Source organism: Artemia franciscana, chromosome 17 (assembly GCF_032884065.1).
Source record: "Artemia franciscana chromosome 17, ASM3288406v1, whole genome shotgun sequence".
NCBI classification, from domain to species: Eukaryota; Metazoa; Arthropoda; class Branchiopoda; order Anostraca; family Artemiidae; genus Artemia; species Artemia franciscana.
In genome coordinates, this window is record NC_088879.1 from 33177370 (window position 1) to 33198557 (window position 21188).

Sequence of the window (21188 nt, forward strand, 5' to 3'; positions counted from 1 at the left end):
CCTGGTAAGAGATTTGGAATTGAAGGATCATGGTAAAGAATTTGGCAGCCTCAGAGTCGAAGGATTTGAGGAATGAAATCTTTAGAGGCAATAAATGGAGAAATTTTTAAAGAGCATTAGCCAACCAGATATTAAAAATACGGAGTAGTACATTCTTCCAGAAATTTCTTCCAGTCCCCAAACTTCAGGAAAACCTTGAATCAAGAAATAGAATGAAATTTGCGGTGGCAACACTGGTAAGACATTTGGAATTGAAGGATCCTGGTAAGGAATTTGGCAGCCTTGGAGTCGAAGGATCTGAGGAATGAAATCCTTAAAGGCGATAAATGGAGAGAATTTTAAAAGAGCAATAGCCAACCAGATATTAAAAATATAGAGTAATAGATTCTTGCAGAAATACACAACCGAGAGAAGATTTTCGGACACTGGAGGAATGAAAGGGTAAGGGAAGATGATTTTGCAACGATGAGTATTTGTATAGCGGGTATAAAGCTACTGTTCTATTTTTGTTCTTCGTGTTCTCCTATCTTTTTATATGGCCCATGGCCCATGTGGTTCAAGCATTAGAATATATCTAAACATGTCCAATAAGCAGATTGGATTGAGTTTTTAGCCGAAAAACTTGTTTCTAAAAGCAAATAAACAATTACGTTATATTAGAAACACTATTGTTAGGGACTCATTCCAGTCCATGTTTCTTTAGTTGTCACATTTAATTCTTCTGCCAGTGGGAATTGCACATTACTAATAGCATAGTTTTGGAAGCTGTTATGTGAGTGATTCTAACACAGCAGCAATATTAACAGAATTCAAATGGGCTCCATATGTTATGACTTACCTATTTTTGAAGCAGTGAGTAACAAGTTCCCCTTTGCACATGTGATAAAGCCAGCTAAGTTTTCTCCCACTGTGCTGGGTCCCATAAAACGATGCAAATCTTTGTACACACCTTTCAAGCTACAATAAATACAAGTTGAATCAATTATATTGCTTTTAAGTTGTATGTTCCAGGATATAATTAGAAGATGTTCAAATTCATCTATGGCAACGGATCATCAGGCTGTTAATTGGTCAATTCAGAAACATAACTAGTGTCACCATCATATCTGTTTGGGCTTAAATTATCTGGTCGATTCGTAAGGCGGTTCCATTACTACCAAAATTCAGCCAGTTCCTAAACCCAGTAACAACTGATCCTAGTGATCAGATTTAACGCAATGGATAATTTAAACACTGAAACCAACTCATATTTTACCATTTTATTTTCAGTAATACTTTTTATTATTTAAATTACTACATTGTATTATTTACAATATATTTCATTATTTATACTGCATTATTTAAATTTATTATATTACATTATATAACATTATTTACATTATTATATTTTATTGCTAATATTTGCATTACATTAATATTTAGTATTTTTTTTTCACATATTTACCCTTTGCATTTGTCCTTGACTGTTTCTTAGATCTATTATAGTCCTTTTATCCTCGTCGTGTAATTGGGAGGAGCTCGTTAGAGCTCCTCCCAAATTTTTAACTTTTTTATCCCACTTCTCTGCGTATTATCTACTTTTTCTTTGCAGTTTTATCTATCTGGATAAGGTTAGGCATTAGCAACTCAAAAATTCTATGAAAAAATGATTAGATAGGCCTTAATCATGTTCAAATCGATTGAACTTCAGCTTTGGCTAAATTCGATGCTGGACGCTAGCTAAATCCCTATTGTGAACGGGTTTGGTGTCAACTATTCCCAACATTAGTGCTAATTAAATCATTAGTGCTGATTCAATGCTATCATAATCACAATCATAAGTGCTAAATAAATCAACATTAGTGCAAATTAAATTATTAGTGCTGATTCAATGCTATCATAATCATAAGTGCTAAATAAATCAACATTAGGGCTAATTAAATCATTAGTGCTGATTCAATGCTATCATAAGTGCTAAATAAATCAACATTAGTGCTAATTAAATCATTAGTGCTGATTCAATGCTATCATAATCATAATCTTAAGTGCTAAATAAATCAACATTAGTGCAAATTAAATTATTAGTGCTGATTCAATGCTATCATAATCATAAGTGCTAAATAAATCAACATTAGTGCTAATTAAATCATTAGTGCTGATTCAATGCTATCATAATCATAAGTGCTAAATAAATCAACATTAGTGCAAATTAAATTATTAGTGCTGATTCAATGCTATCATAATCATAAGTGCTAAATAAATCAACATTAGGGCTAATTAAATCATTAGTGCTGATTCAATGCTATCACAATCATAAGTGCTAAATAAATCAACATTAGTGCAAATTAAATCATTAGTGCTGATTCAATGCTATCATAATCATAAGTGCTAAATAAATCAACATTAGTGCTAATTAAATCATTAGTGCTGATTCAATGCTATCATAATCATAAGTGCTAAATAAATCAACATTAGTGCTAATTAAATCATTAGTGCTGATTCAATTCAATCATAAGTGCTAAATAAATCAACATTAGTGCTAATTAAATCATTAGTGCTGATTCAATTCAATCATAAGTGCTAAATAAATCAACATTAGGGCTAATTAAATCATTAGTGCTGATTCAATGCTATCATAATCATAAGAGCTAAATAAATCAACATTAGTGCTAATTAAATCATTAGTGCTGATTCAATGCTATCATAATCATAAGTGCTAAATAAATCAACATTAGGGCTAATTAAATCATTAGTGCTGATTCAATGCTATCATAATCATAAGTGCTAAATAAATCAACATTAGGGCTAATTAAATCATTAGTGCTGATTCAATGCTATCATAATCATAAGTGCTAAATAAATCAACATTAATGCTAATTAAATCATTAGTGCTGATTCAATGCTATCATAATCATAAGTGCTAAATAAATCAACATTAGTGCTAATTAAATCATTAGTGCTGATTCAATTCAATCATAAGTGCTAAATAAATCAACATTAGTGCTAATTAAATCATTAGTGCTGATTCAATGCTATCATAATCATAAGTGCTAAATAAATCAACATTAGGGCTAATTAAATCATTAGTGCTGATTCAATGCTATCATAATCATAAGTGCTAAATAAATCAACATTAGGGCTAATTAAATCATTAGTGCTGATTCAATGCTATCATAATCATAAGTGCTAAATAAATCAACATTAGTGCTAATTAAATCATTAGTGCTGATTCAATGCTATCATAATCATAAGTGCTAAATAAATCAACATTAGTGCTAATTAAATCATTAGTGCTGATTCAATTCAATCATAAGTGCTAAATAAATCAACATTAGTGCTAATTAAATCATTAGTGCTGATTCAATGCTATCATAATCATAAGTGCTAAATAAATCAACATTAGGGCTAATTAAATCATTAGTGCTGATTCAATGCTATCATAATCATAAGTGCTAAATAAATCAACATTAGTGCTAATTAAATCATTAGTGCTGATTCAATGCTATCATAATCATAAGTGCTAAATAAATCAATATTAGTGCTAATTAAATCATTAGTGCTGATTCAATTCAATCATAAGTGCTAAATAAATCAACATTAGGGCTAATTAAATCATTAGTGCTGATTCAATGCTATCATAATCATAAGTGCTAAATAAATCAACATTAGGGCTAATTAAATCATTAGTGCTGATTCAATGCTATCATAATCATAAGTGCTAAATAAATCAACATTAGTGCTAATTAAATCATTAGTGCTGATTCAATGCTATCATAATCATAAGTGCTAAATAAATCAACATTAGTGCTAATTAAATCATTAGTGCTGATTCAATGCTATCATAATCATAAGTGCTAAATAAATCAATATTAGTGCTAATTAAATCATTAGTGCTGATTCAATTCAATCATAAGTGCTAAATAAATCAACATTAGGGCTAATTAAATCATTAGTGCTGATTCAATGCTATCATAATCATAAGTGCTAAATAAATCAACATTAGTGCTAATTAAATCATTAGTGCTGATTCAATGCCATCATAATCATAATCTTAAGTGCTAAATAAATCAACATTAGTGCTAATTAAGGTGTTAGTAAAATCTAATTATGAACGAGCCGAGACCGTCCACGAAATAATAAATGGGCACGAAATAATAACGGAATTGCCTTTCAGATTGTGTGCCTAGTCGTAGAAGGAATTTAGAGGCACCCTTTTTCTCCTGGGATCCTGCAAAATTTTAGTACCTTAATTTAGTTAGCCAATTTATTTTTGACAAATCAAAATATTTAAAAACATGTACTGTAATATACTACATGTAGGATTGTCGTAAGTATGCCATTTTGTAAAAGTTAATTTTCAGTAATTGATTCACATTCTTAAATCACTAATACTGAAATTTCAATCCGAGCTACACGATATATAAAATAGGATATACTTTACACCAAATATGTTCACTTATGAATTTTCAACAAATTCCGAAATCATTTCAAATTCTTCGTGCCATGACCAAAGCTGTATTCAGGATTTTTTTGGGGGGGGGAGGTTACACAAAAAAACCCTCAAAAACACATAAAAATGTGTTTATATCAAATTGTGTTACGTTTTTACGACTTATACAAAAATTTCGGGGGAGGGGGTCAAACCCCCTAACACCTCCGCCTTGATACAGTCTTGGCCACGACTTTTGTTGGTTAGTTCTAGTCTAGGTGTGCAAAGGTTCCAGCTTCCCAGACGAAGGACTTTCAAAACTGTCAAAACTGTTTAATTAAATCAACAATTAACGCAATAAATTAACTTAAATTAACCTTTAATTAACAGTGTCCGTTAATTAAATTAATGCATACTAGACAGTAACTAAAAAGATGCGAAAAACACACAAACACTAGACAAAGAAAAAGAGAAAAGCAAAATGAACTTGCACAAATTAAAAGGAAAAAACTTGGGTAGATAGTGACTAGTAGCATGTCAGGCCTTAAATTCTTAGCGGCCTGAACAAACATAGATAGCCCTTGACGCAAACCTGATATATACTATCTTTACAAAAAATTGTAAGAGCTATCTTTACAAAATTGCAAAGAGCTATATAGTGTACGACAGTTATCATCCTTTTTCTATCTTTTAGGTTCTGAATTGTTTTATTTCCATAAAAGGTGTTGCAAGTTAACATTTATGCAAGATTACTTTAACTTTGGGATTTTTGTGATGTAAGTAAGGTTACTAAAACAAAAATACCAAAAAATACGAGATGATACCCGAAGAGATTTATTGCAATGTAAAAGCTATTCTTCACTTGGATTTGGTCCCCCCTTGAGGGATCTCAAGTTTGTTTGACATTGGTATGGCAATATCAATTATGGCAATATTACTTTTAAAACGGTATTATTAATATAGCATCTGATATTATTATGGCAATATTAGTCTAGCTGTAGTTGATATTAGTCTGGTAAAAAGACGTCAATTTCATTTGTTAAAATAATATTAAAGAAAAATGAGAAGCATGTTGTAGCTGGAGTGTAAAGGCAAATAAAAAAAGGGGATCATAGAAATGATTTACGCTTTAATTTCTGTTAGTAGTGTTACTGTGGCAATTTGTTAAACACTCCTCTACAAGTTTCCTAAAAATTTTGAGAACTTAGGAATTTTTTAGCCTTATCGACCCTTATCTGGTGATTTAAGTTTTATTTACGATATACGAACAGCTTTACGTTTGGTCGAAGGGTCTACGCTGGGCTTGCATAAGCCAAAAAATCTTTAAATTTATAAAGTTAGTTCAGCTTAATTCCTGACAGATATTAGCAGAATCATTTGCACATGAATGAAATCAAATAAAATCAAGTTTTATTTTAGATTAAACCACGAGATTAGTTAATAGTGCCGACGAAAAGCATCAAAATACTTCCGTGTCAGAGTAAAACACCAAAATTGGCTGAGATGTACTTTCTTTGCTGAGATTGGCTTTAATATGGCTCGTTACGCAAGCGAAATTTTTTCCTCGGAACGCGGATAGGTGGCATGAAATCCAAGATGGCAGACGAAATTATGAAAATTTGACATCTTAGATTTCAAGCCACCTATCCGCGTTCCGAGGAAACCTTTCACTTGCATAGTCAAGCCATATTAAAGAACATGCTTGAAAGTATATCTCAGCCAATTTTGGTGCTTTCCTCAAACAAGGAAGTATTCTGGTGTTTTTTTGACATTTTTCGCCCGCACTATAAGTAGTAAAAATATTTATTACGCAAGAAATACTACAGTGAATTACCTGTGGAGGAAGCTGAAAGACGATGCCTTGTTGAAAAGGCCAAGATCCAGATGATAATACTTGAATACTGAAATCGATTTCTAGAGGGGATGTCACTTGTGATCGCTTGAAACTCTCATTAAGATCTTTGGATAGCCCGACATCCTATAAGAATATATACATATAACTATAAGCATACCTGAACAGAGATATCAGGATTTCCCATCCCCCTACAAACGGTTCCACCATGCACGAAAGATAAAAATCTGGAATGAAAGATATATACTCATGGAAGTTTGAGATTGTTTGAGCAATCCTTGGGAATATATAGTTTCCATGAAAAATAGCTAAGGTGACAGAAGATAAGATAATATGTATACTCACAATTGTATCCAGGAGGGACAGGGGTTTTGAACCCCCCTCCCCCAAGAAATAAAAAAAATCTCCGACTTGTAAAAATGTAACGAAAATGCACATAAACAAGTTTTTGATGCGTTTTCATAGTTTTATTTGTACTTCACCCTCCCCCCCCGTGACAAAAAATCCCGAATACCATCTTGGTTACTCTATGTTTATAACGAATTTATCATTAAAAAAAAAATTAAAAAAATAGGCAGACAAATATTTTTAGGAAGAGTCGACGACAGCAATAACGTTCAAGAAAGTAAAAATTTTAATTAGGTTGAATCAACTTGGATAGATAGCACTGCAAGTTAGCATAGATATTCATCCGAGGTTGCTTTTCGAAAATAACTTTTTGTGATTCTGTAGGGTTGCCACAAGGAATGCAAGATGATATATGAACAGATCTATAGTGGTGTAAAACCAATTCTTCTTCACTAGAGAAGACGGGGAGTACACCTACTGCGGTTTTGAGAAGGATTAAAAATACACTTTCTACATATATAATTCACGTGGCTCTAGAGAAAATAGTTGATAGTAAATCTATTCACTTCAATAGATAAATGCGTCAGATATATACAAGCAACTAACGAGCCCTACTAGTTAATTTGACGGAGCATCAAATTTCTGTAAAAAAAAGTAAATACTTTCAAAATTCATGAAGAAACTAAATCTTATAACAGACAAAAATAATGAGAAGCTACTCCCACTCTAAAGTGGCAGTACTGAGTACTGCCACTTTAAGCCTTCCGCTAAAAAAGACTGTTCGGCTGTGTTAATTCACAGAAATTGTTTAATAGTTCGATAGTTTTTTAGTTAAACTGGTATTCTTACCTTAAATTATTAAACCTAGAGCACTAGGCTGGTTCGTTCGTGTTGTTGAATTGTATTCGGTTCTAAAAAAAAACTTAAAAGCTTTGTTGATTCTTTTTCCAAAACGCGCTTTTCTATTATCTCATCACAGAAGTAGTGAGAAGATCGAGACATTGATAGCAAAACTTTTTTTAATCCTTGCTGTACAAGCAAATGCTTTTTAACGTAAGTCAAAAGCCCAGATAAATTTGTTTCCCACGAATATTGTTAAATGTTCTTAAACCGTATATCTTGGGACATAACCCCTTTTCTTTAACCCAACCGTGTTGTCATCAGTTTCTTTTTCCAAAAAGGCTGTCATCCAATAACTCTGTTAGTACAGTTGGTAGTACTAACAAGTGGGTACCTTTTACTACCTTTTTTTTTTCCAGAAGACAGTTTGTTGAACTTTCCATCAGCCCTGAGAGGCAGTTGTGGCAAAAATCGTGTGGTTTAAATTTAACTTTGGATGATTCACAAAGTTATTCCTCCGATCTTTGATTGCCTTTTGTCTTCCTTTTTAATCAACCTTCTAGTAATCTAGGGGGGCATGGGTCCCTTCCCCTTACATTTTAAATCTACAATTTTTCTGCTAATGGAAAAGATCCAAAGGAGACAATAAATCTATGAAAAGTTAAAGAATTAGCAAGGCAGTTTGCGGTAATGCCTCGAGGAGCCGAGGTATAATCAAAATGAAGCTCTGTACCTGCTGAGGGTCATTTGTGTGTAAAAGTATTGAAGCTTATTCTTGAATTAAATAAAAAAAACAAGTTTATTTAAATGAAATTAAGGAGCAACATTAAAACTTAAAACGAACAGAAATTACTCCCCATATGAAAGGGGCTTTTCCTCCTCAACACCCCGCTCTTTACGCTAAAGTTTGACTCTTTCTCTTTTCTACTTACTACTTTTTAAAACAGTAAGAAACTTTAGCGTTTTAGCTTTCTGATTTGATTGGCAGAAGGCGATACTTCTTGGAGCGGACGTGGTGGACAGGAGAAGTGGGATTCTCAATTATACCCAAATCATGGATATAATTTGTTGAGGATTACCACATATTACCACATTGCTGTGTGCACGTCCTTCAGTTGTTTGAGATTAAGTATACTGAGAAAAATATATAAAGTTTGAGTTTCTGATAGATTTTTAAGCCTCACAAGGCTATGAATAAAATTACCCAGAATTCTAATTGCGTTATTTTGAATTATCTGAAGAGGTTGCAGATGGACCATAAATGTGTTGAGATAAGCCTTAAATCCAGTTTATTTGTTTTTTTTTTCTCTGGTCTATCCTAGGTTTTGCTCAACTGTCGGAAATTCATCTATCCAACGGCTCCCTTAATATATCAAAGGATGGCCCTGTCCATTTCTTAAGCATTCTTCTTGATAAAAATCTATCTATCAAGCACTATATTGATTCGATAAAAATGAAGGTATGCAGAATCCTTCAATATCAATCAATTCCCCGATGATCTTCCCAGGTGCCTCATTTACTTCATCTATTGTATATGATCCGTCAAATTACTAGCTCCGTAATTATCAGAATATTAACATTTCACATAATTCCATATAGAGATTACAATCCTTTGGTTGCGTGCCATATTATATGGACAACTCTTCCCATTTCGGCTCAAGAATCCATTCATTTAGTACCTCCAAAAGACATGTTACAAATAAAAGAAAAAAAAGTTTTCGTTTCCGACTCAGTTTTTCGCCGTTGGTTTCCAGTCAAGTTTTTGCTTAATGATCAGAATAAAATTGTGTAAACAGCTGAAATCTTTCCCTCTCTCTCCCTCCCTCGCTGTCTTCTATTAGTTTTCTTTTTTGTATTTACTTGTTTAGTGTTAATAGTAAGCGTGTTTCCCCCTACTTTACAGGCCATGGAGCCATTGTGGAGATCAGTGCATTATGTCTGTTTGAAGATTTTGTGTTTTTTATCGGAAATCTATCTTATCAATTACTACCCATTTCTAGACTTGCTTTCTCCACTAGCAAACTGATGATTTTTTTCACACGATCTACAATGCTACACGATATTCTGATGATATTCTAAGAACTCCAAATTCAAAAGTTTATTTTGGGTTCTGGAACCAAAATCTGAACGATCTGTGATTATATCACGGCAAAGCAGTCATGAAGGTGGGGGATATTATCTTAAATTGGATATTTAAAGGGAAACTATACGGTAGGCCATTTCAGAAAAAGGTATTTCTATGCTCTTACAGGAGAATGCATTTGGGTTGAGGAGGAACAACATTTTTTCGAATATGTTGGGATTATAATGATTTAGAGCAATCTATGAGCCGTTGCGAAAGAGCACGGCCGCCATTTCTTGGAAATTTTCATCAAAAATAACCGTAAAAAATTATCAACTGCAGTCGTTGTAAGGAGCACAGTTACCACTCCTCCCATTTTTTCATCAAAAACACAAAGCTAATTAATTTCAAATATTCAGCTTACTCGGAACATCACTTGAAGCTTAGAAGTATACTGTAAACCACAGGTTTGTTTTAACTTGGATATAATGGCTGCGTCTTCTTAATCAGTGGTACCAAGTGTGCCACAGAAACCTCATTACACAAACCTCAAAGCTAAATACTTTTGAGTATTCAGCTTACTCGGGAAATTATTGAAGCTTAGAAGTATACTGAAAAACACAGGCTTGTTTCAACTTGGATATTACATAAAAAAGCTAGTTTTTTTAACTGAAAGTAAGGAGCGACATTAAAACTTAAAACGAACAGAAATTACTCCGTATATGAAATGGGTTGTCCCCTCCGCAATTCTTTGCTCTTTACGCTAAAGCTTTTAATTGTTTTAAAAAGCAGAATTGTGGCAGAGTCAAACTTTAGCGTAAACAGCGAGGGACTGCGGAGGGGAAAACCCATTTCATATACGGAGTAATTTCTGTTCGTTTTAAGTTTTAATGTCGCTCCTAAAAAAATAGTTTTTTTATGTAATTTCTGAACGTTTTTGAATTAATGCATGTTTGATTTTGGCTCTCCACACATAAATTATTAAAATGAAATTTGCATATTAATTCCTTTTTTGGCTAAATGGCTTTCCCTTAGTTTTGATCAGACGATTTTGAGAAATAAGGGATGGGGAAGGAAGCCTAGTTGCCATGCAATTTTTCGGTTACATAAAAAGGCAACTATAAATTTTAATTTTTAACGAATTTTTTTACAAGTAAAAATATACGTAACTTAAGAATTAACTTACGTAACAAACTTTTATATTCTTTAATTTTTATTATGTATATGAGGGGGTTTGTACCCTCGTTAATACCTCGTTCTTTACATTAAATCGTAAGTTTTGTCCCAATTCTTTAAGAATGACCCCTGAATCAGAAAGGTCGTAGAATAAATAGTTGAAATTACTAAAAATACTATAGCATAAAGAGCGAAGTATTTATCTCCTCCTAAATACCTTGCTCTTTATGCTAAAGTATTTTTAGAACCCCTCATATACATAATAATCTCTGTTCGTTTTAAGTTTCAATGCTACTCTTTACTTTCAATTGAAAAAACTTTTCCATGTTTATTTTTTCATTGTTTTTTTATAGTAATTTTAGAAAATTCTGCGCCCTTTTCATTGAATTTCTATTCCCCCATGACATATTTCTCCAAGGAAAGATCCTCCCACATAGCCCCCTCCCCTCAACCCCACCCCCAAAACCAAAAAAAAAATCCCCTGAAAACGACTGTACAGTTCCCAATGACCCTTATTATATGTAAACACTGGTCGAAGTTTGCAACTCGCAGCCCCTCCCCCAGGGACTGTGGGGGAGTAAGTCATTCCCAAACACATAGTTATTATGGTTTTTGACTATGCGGAACAAAATGGATATCTCGAAATTTTGATCTGTTGACTTTGGAGAAAAAATGAGCGTGGGAGGGGGCCTAGCTGCCCTCCAGTTTTTTTGGTCACTTAAAAAGGGCATTAGAACTTTTCATTTCCGTTAGAATGAGCCCTCTTGCGACATTCTAGGACCACTTGGTCGATACGATGACCCCTGGGGAAAAGAAAAAATAACAAAAACAAACAAGCAAATAAACACGCACCCGTGATTTGTCTTCTGGCAAATAATACGAAATTCCACATTTTTGTAGATAGGAGCTTGAATGCGATGGTGTGATTTTCGTTAAGATTCTGTGACTTTTAGGGGGTGTTTTCCCCTATTTTCTAAAATAAGGCAATCGTAACTTTTGATGACAAAGACTAAATTTGATGAAACTTATATATTTAAAATCAGCATGAAAATCTGATTCTTTTGATGTATATTTTAACATCAAAATTCCGTTGTTTAGAGTTTCGTTTACTATTGAGCCGGGTCGCTCCATACTACAGTTCGTTACCACGAACTGTTTGATAATGGCTGCGTCTGCTTCACTACTGGCACTAGAGTGCCGCACAAACCTCATTACATAAATCTCACAGCTAAGTAAATTTAAATATCCAAGTTTCCTGAACCATTCTTTGAAGCTTAGAAGTAAGCTCAAAACCACAGGCTTGTTTCAAGCATAAACGTCATTACACAAATCTCAAAGCTAACTACTTTTAAATATCCAGCTTACCTGAAACATTCTTTGAAGCTTAGAAGTAAGCTCAAAACCACAGGCTTGTTTCAAGCATAAACGTCATTACACAAATCTCAAAGCTAACTACTTTTAAATATCCAGCTTACCTGAAACATTCTTTGAAGCTTAGAAGTAAGCTCAAAACCACAGGCTTGTTTCAAGCATAAACGTCATTACACAAATCTCAAAGCTAACTACTTTTAAATATCCAGCTTACCTGAAACATTCTTTGAAGCTTAGAAGTAAGCTCAAAACCACAGGCTTGTTTCAAGCATAAACGTCATTACACAAATCTCAAAGCTAACTACTTTTAAATATCCAGCTTACCTGAAACATTCTTTGAAGCTTAGAAGTATACTCAAAACCACAGGCTTGTTTCAACTTCGATATCATCGATGCCTCAGCGTCATCACTGGCACTAGTGTGCCACACAAGCCGCTTTGCTAATTGTCCACTATAAAACTTTTGAAATACATCTTTATCTTCTATATACTTAAATACCACCATCTAGAAAAGAAAAAACAATCAGCAAAGGAAGCCCTGAAAACTCTCAAATTTATAACAATGGGCATGGTTAGTTTTGAGCTGTCTGTTCAGGAACATTTTCAGGAAAAAATACTTTAAGCATGAGATTCGAACTATTGGACCTACAGTTTTGAAACATCAGACACCGTTCTGAACCCCTCCCAGTTCTTTATAATTTATCCATCCAAAGCTTCTCAGGGGATAAAAAAATTAATAATGAACACACGAACAGAAGACGAACTAAGCTCCGCAAGGCAAAGCAATTCCAAGCAAAGCTCTAGTAAGGGTTACCTACAATTTTTCATTGAAGAAAAGATCAATGGATAGCTTTACTTACTATGAGATATATATATATATATATATATATATATATATATATATATATATATATATATATATATATATATATATATATATATATATATATATATATTCTGTATTTCTCATTCATTTACGGTAAAACATCAATAAAGCTTGACAAAGACATAGAAAGAAGTTTTGTACTTCTTTGAAATTAGAACACAAGAAGAGACAATGTAATAAGCTATCCCAATTCCCTTTATTTACACGGAGGGGCTTTACGTCTCGACAAGGAAAATTCTTTTTCTTACTAAAAAAAAAAGAAACGGGTACATTTAATTACTATTATTATTATTATTGTTATAATCCCCACCCCCCTACTGTCCTCTCAGTGACACCAACATCTTTAAATTTGAAATTCTTAGTTATATTTATGTGTTGCCTACACTTAATTTTAAACACACTAACAGTCTTTACCATATCTATTAATTCTTACATTTTAGCAATCAAAATTTACCCGATTTGAAACTGGGGTATTCTACAACCAATCACCATTGTCAAAAAATCTGCCCAGCTCTGTTGCACGATGCTCTTCCGGCACCGGGATCCCTTTTACGATGGCATAAAAAGTACGGAGGGCACTTTCGAGTTTGCATAGTGGTATAGAATTTAAAAATAAAAACAAATAAAAATGAAAGTTTATTCCAGTCCACAGAGCCTCATGGGGGAAACAATGTCTATATTGTTTTTATGTAGATGTAAATTTATTGTTAAACAAGTGAAATCAGGACGGCTAACAAAAATTATAACCATATAGTAAGAGCATTTTCTGCTTTTTGGATAACATTATGGATGTTTTACACTAAAAAGTTTAAGAAACCATCTGGAATAGAAGCATTTTGATAACTAAACTAGCAAGAAAGTAATAAGTAGGTCAAAGCAAATAATAATAATGTATTTAAAAACTTGTCAAAATCACAAAGTTTATAATGTCTGAGCAAAAAAGAAAACAGAAAAGATACTAAAAAAAACATGAATAATAATGTAATAACTTGTAAAAGAATAGAAACGAGCACAAGACTTAGGATAATTTTTCGCTGGCTGTGAAATATTTTAAGGGCTAAATTCAAGTCAGCTAAGTTGTAGCACCGAATTAGGCTGCTATTTTGTGTCCATGATTGTGTTTTCAAAAGGCAATCAGAAAATTGGAAATGCAAAGAGTGGCTTTTAGAATTTTAGCGTTTTGCCAAATGCTTCCAGAAAATAATAAAGGAGATTATTACAAAAACAAAACTAGAATACAAAGGTGCTCATTGTCTAAACCTGACGCCTATGGTGGCCTAAATACAAGAAAGCCTTGACGAATCGGTAAAAAAAAATGTCTAAAATGTTTCCTGGTGCCGCAGTGGAGGGATGAAGCCGACAGTCAAAGAAAACCCTGCTGTATACCATAACATACGAATTTGAGCCAAGAGCTCAAAGCAATAGCCGAGAGGCGCGTTAAGGTACCATGGTTAAACTTGAGCTAAATATTTTGTCAGATCTCGAGTGCTATGATGATCTCACAACTCAAAATAAGTGCAAGTAAGTAATTAGAGTTGTTTTTTTTAAGTACAAGTAAGTAATAGCCGAGAAGCGCGTTAAGGAGCCATGGCTAAACTTGAGCTGAATATTTTCGGCAGATCTCGAGTATTATGATGTTCTCAAAACTTAAAATAAGTACAAGTAATAAACACATTAGGATACAGTTATGACGGAATTCTATATAAAATCTAAAATAGCGCAACTTTGCAATTGAATTGCAGCTTTGAAGCGTAATTGAAGTACGCTTTTCCTTCGTTCAAGTATAATTTTGTTGTATAGGCAACAGTAATTACTCTATTTTATTGTGTTTTTGGGAGATCTTTACAGCCAATTCTAGGATTTCTATTTTCTTCATTTTGTATGTGAATAGCAGTGGCTTGTGATAAGATTAAGGCATAAAAAGGAAGCAATAATGGAAGGCATAAAGGAAAATGAAGCAATATGGAAGAGAAAAGGAATTTTTCCTTTTGAATGGTGGAATTCTATAATTTCTAGCAGGTAGACTAGAATTTTTATGGACTACCTTTTCCTGAAATTAAATAACAAATTGCTATAATCGACAAAAAAAATTCGCGCTTTCTGGTAAAACAAGTTTTTTCTATACTTAATATCTTTATCTCTGGCACAAAACACGAGACTAATCGGATAGTTGTTGATTGAGGCTTCGTGCAAAGATAAGGAAATGAACATTATTTTCATTCTCTACATTTGGTTTTTTTCACTCTTAAAAAGCATTAAATATAGAAAAATCGAAAAATATCCAGGGCATCAAAAAGCCAGCTAACAGAAGACTGGCTCGCCGCGGTGGTGTAAAACGTATATCTGGCCTAACTTACGAGGAAACAAGAGGTGCTCTTAAAGTTTTTCTCGAAAATGTTATTCGTGGTGCAAAAATTCATTTTTGGTAAAAAAAAATTCGCGCTTTCTGGTAAAACAAGCTTTTTCTATACTTAATATCTTTATCTCTGGCACAAAACACGAGAAGCCAAAGGGTGTTTCTAAGATTTCTACTGAAGTAAGTGTCGACTTTAAGTTATTCGAATCTCTTATCCAATCTTTCTAAGTTATAGCAAGACCACCAAACTCTAAACAGTTTGACCATTGAAACTTAAAAGTTTAAATTGGACGAGTTAGGATGATCCTTTAAGGTATCGTATCATCATATCTATAATATACTTATCTGCTATTTTATATCTATTGATATATAGTATAATAGATGATCGTTTTTTTTTTTTACTAAAAACACTGGAACTCTTGAAGGGAGTTAAGTAAAACGGTGGCAAAGTTTGCACATATGTGATTAAATCGCTCCGGTTTCTAGAGTAATTAAATAATAAAAAACAAGTTTTTTAAATGAAAGTAAGGAGCGTATAATTTACCATTCAATTTCTAATAACTAGATGGCACTTATGCTGCACCAAAGACTATGATTCCAATTGTAATCCCACGCCATGAAAGGGTTAAAACTTAAAACGAACAGAAATTACTCCGTATATGAAAGGGGCTTTTCCTTCTCAACCTCGCTCTTTACGCTAAAGTTTGACTCTTTCTCTTAACTCTACTTCTTAAAACAGTAAAAAAAACTTTGGTGTAAAGAGCGGGGCGTTGAGGAGGAAAAGCCCCTTTAATATAAGGAGTAATTTCTATTCGTTTTAAGTTTTAATGTCGCTCCTTACTTTCATTTAAAGAAACCTTCTTTTTTTTATTTAATTTCTGGACGTTTTTTAATTAATGCATGTTTTGATCTTCGATATAAATATTCACATATAAATAATAAGAAAAAAATTGCATATTAATTTTTTTTTTTGGCAAAATAGCTTTTTCATAGTTTTAATCGGAAGATTTTGAGGAAAAAGGAGTGAGGGAGGAATTCTAGTTGCCCTCTAATTTTTTGATTACTTAAAAAGGCAACTAGAACTTTTAATTTTTTACGAACATTTTCATTGGTAAATAAATATACGTAATTCACGAATTAACTTACGCAGCGAACTTCTATATTCGGATGTTTTTATTGCGTATATAAGGGGGTTCGCCCATCGTCAATACCCCGCTCTTTACACTAAAGCTTAAATTCTGTCCCAATTCCTTAAGAATGACCCTTGAATCACAAAGGCCGTAGAATAAATAGTTGAAATTACTAAAAATACTTTAGCGTAAAGAGCGAGGTATTACGAGGAGGTAAACCCCTCATATGCGTAATAATTTCTGCTTGTTTTAAGTTTTAATGCTGCTCCTCACTTTCAGTAGAAAAAACTTTTCATATTTATTTTTTCATTGTTTTTTTAAATAATGCTAAAAAATCCAGTGCCCTCTTCATTGAAAGTCTCTTCCCAATTGAGAAGTTTTTCCCTGTAAAGATCTTCCCACGTAACCCCCCCCCCCCACCTCAAATCTCCCTCCCAAACCAAAAAATCCCCTTGAAAACGTCCGTACACTTCCCAGTAACCATTACTACATGTAAACACAGGTCAAAGTTTGTAACTTGCAACCCCACCAACGGGGACTGCGGGGGAGTAAGTCGTCCCCAAAGACATAGTTATTAGGTTTTTCGACTACGGTAAATAAGATGGCTATCTCAGAATTTTGATCTGATGACTTCAGGGAAAAAATGAGCGTGGGAGGGGGCCTAGGTGTCCTCCAATTTTTTTGGTCACTTAAAAAGGGCACTAAAAATTTTAATTTCCGTTAGAATGAGTCCTCTCGTGACATTCTAGGACCACTGGGTCGATACGATCACCGCTGGGGAAAAACAAAACAAACAAAAAACAAACAAAAAAAAACAAATAAACACGAATCCGTGATTTGTCTTCTCGCAAAAAATGCGAAATTCCACATTTTTGTAGATAGGAGCTTGAAACTGTATGACTTTTAGAGGGTGTTTTCCCCTATTTTCTAAAATTAGGCAAATTTTCTCAGGCTCGTAACTTTTGATAAGTAAGACTAATCTTGATGAAAGTTATATATTTGAAATAAGCATTAAAATGCGATTTTTTTTATGTAACTATTGGTATCAAAATTCCATTTTTTAGTTTTGGTCACTATTGAGCCGGGTCGCTCCTTACTAGAGTTCGTTACCACGAACAGTTCGTTTCAATTTATTGAAATAAATGATGAAATAAATTTCATTTTATTCATTTGTGTCTTTGGTCTTTACAGCTTTGGTCTTTACAATGGATACAGGAAAATGAAGGGATACAGGGAAAAGGAAGTGTTCCTTTTGAATGGTGGAATTCTATAATTTTAATGTTTTCCAGCGCAATTTTACATTTGGTATGCAACTTTGAAGTGTGATAGAAATGCACTTGTGCTTTATTCAAGAGTAATTTTATATTACAGGAAGCAGTTCATACCCAATTGTAATGAGTTTTTCGTTTCATATCAGATCTTAATAATCTCTTTCTACGTTTTCTACTTTCTTCATTATGTACGTAAATAGTAGTTATTTGCAGTTACACTAATGTATGAAGAAGCAATGAAGCCTTTCGAATGATGAAATTCTACCATTTTGACTGCTCTAAAGATCTTTTTCATATTTTTTTTCTTTTTTTTTATATATATACATATTATATATATATATATATATATATATATATATATTATATATATATATATATATACATATTATATATACATATATATATATAGATATAGATATATATATATATATATATATATATATATATATATATTTTATATATATATATATATATATATATATATATATATATATATATATATATATAAACCAGTGCTATTTCTGAAGCGGAATTCAAATTCGGCAACCATGTTGTGAAATAAATTATTAAATTAAATTCTACTCTAAAAGATGAAACGCAGATTTTTCGATTTTTCTATATTTAATGCTTTTTAAGAGTGAAAAAAAACCAAATGTAGAGAATGAAAATAATGTTCATTTCCTTATCTTTGCACGAAGCCTCAATCAACAACTATCCGATTAGTCTACATATGCTACCTACGAGCTTCTTAGATTAACTTGGCTTATATGATCGTAAACCTTGCCGTTCTTCTTCGTTATAGCAAAGACTGTTGTAAACAGAGAGCGAACGAATGAACTGAGTCGATGGATTACCTAGCACTGATTTACCGCTCGATTCAATGCATTTTCTAGTTCAGCCCCATCTGGGTTCCAGCTGCTTTCTAACTCTATTAAAGATAATAAGAGTAAAACTTAAGAAAAAAGCGCGGCTCACTCTCTCCCATGCCTAGCATAAAGTATCAATGAACTACAGTTGCAAAGTCTTTTAGAATCAGTCTGTACCTTATATGCTACCTTTATGCTTCTTACCTTATATTTGGTTATATAATCGTGCTCCTGGCCTTGATCCTTGCTCCTGATCGTGCCCAAAGAGTATGGGCAACTTATCAGAAAAGGAACTAGGGCAAGTATCGGCAAAAAACCGTCAACGCCATCTAGCGTTCAAAAATATTTGGCATGTCTTCAACTTTTGTAATCGTTTTTCTGTCAGGAACTAAGATCAGAGAATTATTACTATAATAATTTTACGGCCTACACACATTAAATTTACACTGAAAAAATGCTAACTGTCGGCTAACGCTAGATGGCGTATAAGTTTTCTGTCGACATTAGCGCTAGTTTCCCCTCTTGTAAGTTGTGTATACTCTTTGGGGTGGCGTATTCAAATAGAGTACGCAACTATTAACTTACCACTTGATTCAAAGTATCTTCAAGCTCAGCTTCGTCTGGATTCCGGCTACTTTTCTTCAGAAGTAAATCACAGTATTTGGCAAGTAATTCCGGACTTTTACTAGAGCTGCTAGCTGCTTTTGTAACAGCATTACTGTTAATAAATCTCCCACATGCTTTATCAAGAGCCGCTACAAAACCAGGATCATTATTGAAAGACGTTAAAACTAAGGTGTTAAACTTCTTATGGACGTTTAATATCGTCGTTACGTACATCTTGGGATCCTGAAAGAAAACCAAAGGATAGGTATCATTAAAATGCATTCATTCAATTCATATCAATTTAAGGAGGCGCTGAAAAAAAAAAAACTGCAATCTTTTGTTTAAACAAGCCGTACCAGTTCGGCTGTTTCCCCCCAAAACCTAATATCAATATGTCCCAGTTTTTTAACAAAATTACTTTTTCATTTATACTACTACTACTAACTACTATTTGCAGCACCAAGCCATCTAACATGAGTCCAATTCCGCTTCAATAGCCAGATTTTGAGTTGCTCGATGAAATAAATAAAAATCCATGTAGACAAATTTGTTTACTTCTGTTCCGGAATAGGGAGAAGAAACTATTCTCCAGCAGTTACAGCCGCTCTATCCAGAGATTAAATAAAAAAAACAAGTTTTTTCAACTGAAAGTAAGGAGTGACATCAAAACTTAAAACGCACAGAAATTACTTCGTATATGAAAGAGGCTGCTTCCTCATCAACGCCCCGCTCTTTACGCTAAAGTTTGACTCTTTCTCTCAATTCTTCTTTCTAAAACAGTAAAAAACTTTAGCGTAAAGAGCGGGGCGTTGATGAGGAAGCAGCCTCTTTCATATACGAAGTAATTTCTGTGCGTTTTAAGTTTTGATGTCACTCCTTACTTTCAGTTGAAAAAACTTGTTTTTTTTATTTAATTTCTGAACGTTTTTGAATCAATGCATGTTTTGATTTTGGCTCTCCGCAGAGGAATAATCAAAACGAAATTTGCATATTTTTTTTTTTGGCTCAATGGCTTTCTCATAATTTTGATCGAATGATTTTGAGAAAAAAAGAGCGGGGGACGAAGCCTAGTTGTCCCCCGATTTTTTGGTTAATTAAAAAGGCAACTAGAACTTTAAATTTTTTACGAATCTTTTTATTGGTAAAAGATTTACGTAACTTATAAATTAGCTTACGTAAAGAACTTTTGTATTCTCATGTTTTTATTACATATATGAGGGGATTCGCCCCATCGTCAGTACCTCGCTCTTTACACTAAAGCTTAAATTTTATCCCAATTCATTAAGAATGACCCCCTGAATCACAAAAGCCGTAGAATAAGTAGTTGAAATTACCGAAAATACTTTAGCGTAAAGAGCGAGGTATTAGAAGGAGGTGAGCCCCTCATATGGGTAATAATTTCTGTTTGTTTTAAGTTTTATTGCTGTTCCTTACTTCCAGCTGAAAAAGCTTTTTCACTTTTATTTTTTAATTGTTTTTTTTTAAATAATGCTAGTAAATCCTGCTCTCCCTTCATGGAAATTTTCTTCTCCGATTACAAATTCTCAAAGGAAAGTTCCCCCAGCATATCCCCCTCTTCTCAAACCCTCCCCCAAACCAAAAAAAATCCTCCTGAAAACGCCTGTATACTTCCCAATAACCATTACTATATGTAAGCACAGGTCAAAGTTTGTAACTTGTTGCCCATCCCACGGGGACTGTGGGGGAGCAAGTCGTCCCCAAAGACATAGATATAAGGTTTTTCGACTACGCTGAATAAAATGGGTATCTCAGAATTTTGATCCGTTGACTTTGGGAAAATAATTAGCGTGGGAGGGGGCCTAGGTGCCCTCCAATTTTTTTGGTCACTTAAAAAGGGCACTAGAACTTTTCATTTCCGTTAGAATGAGCCCTCTTGCAACATTCTAGGACAACTGGGTCGATACGATCACCCCTGAAAAAAAAAAAAAAAAAAAAAAAAAAAAAAAAAAAAAAAAAAAAAAAAAAAAAAAAAAACAAATAAACACGCATCCGTGAT

At 33.2% G+C, this 21188-nt stretch overlaps 1 protein-coding gene across 1 annotated transcript in view; it reads right to left on the reverse strand.

Moving 5' to 3' along the window:
* LOC136038162 (cullin-1-like) overlaps window positions 1-21188 on the reverse strand; it is a gene marked incomplete in the record, with an annotated part of 119029 nt that overhangs the window by 24139 nt on the left and 73702 nt on the right. Inside the window, 4 exon segments of the mRNA XM_065721223.1 lie at window positions 839-957; window positions 6243-6386; window positions 12382-12561; window positions 19151-19414. Of these exon segments, the coding sequence (XP_065577295.1) occupies window positions 839-957; window positions 6243-6386; window positions 12382-12561; window positions 19151-19414 (707 nt within the window).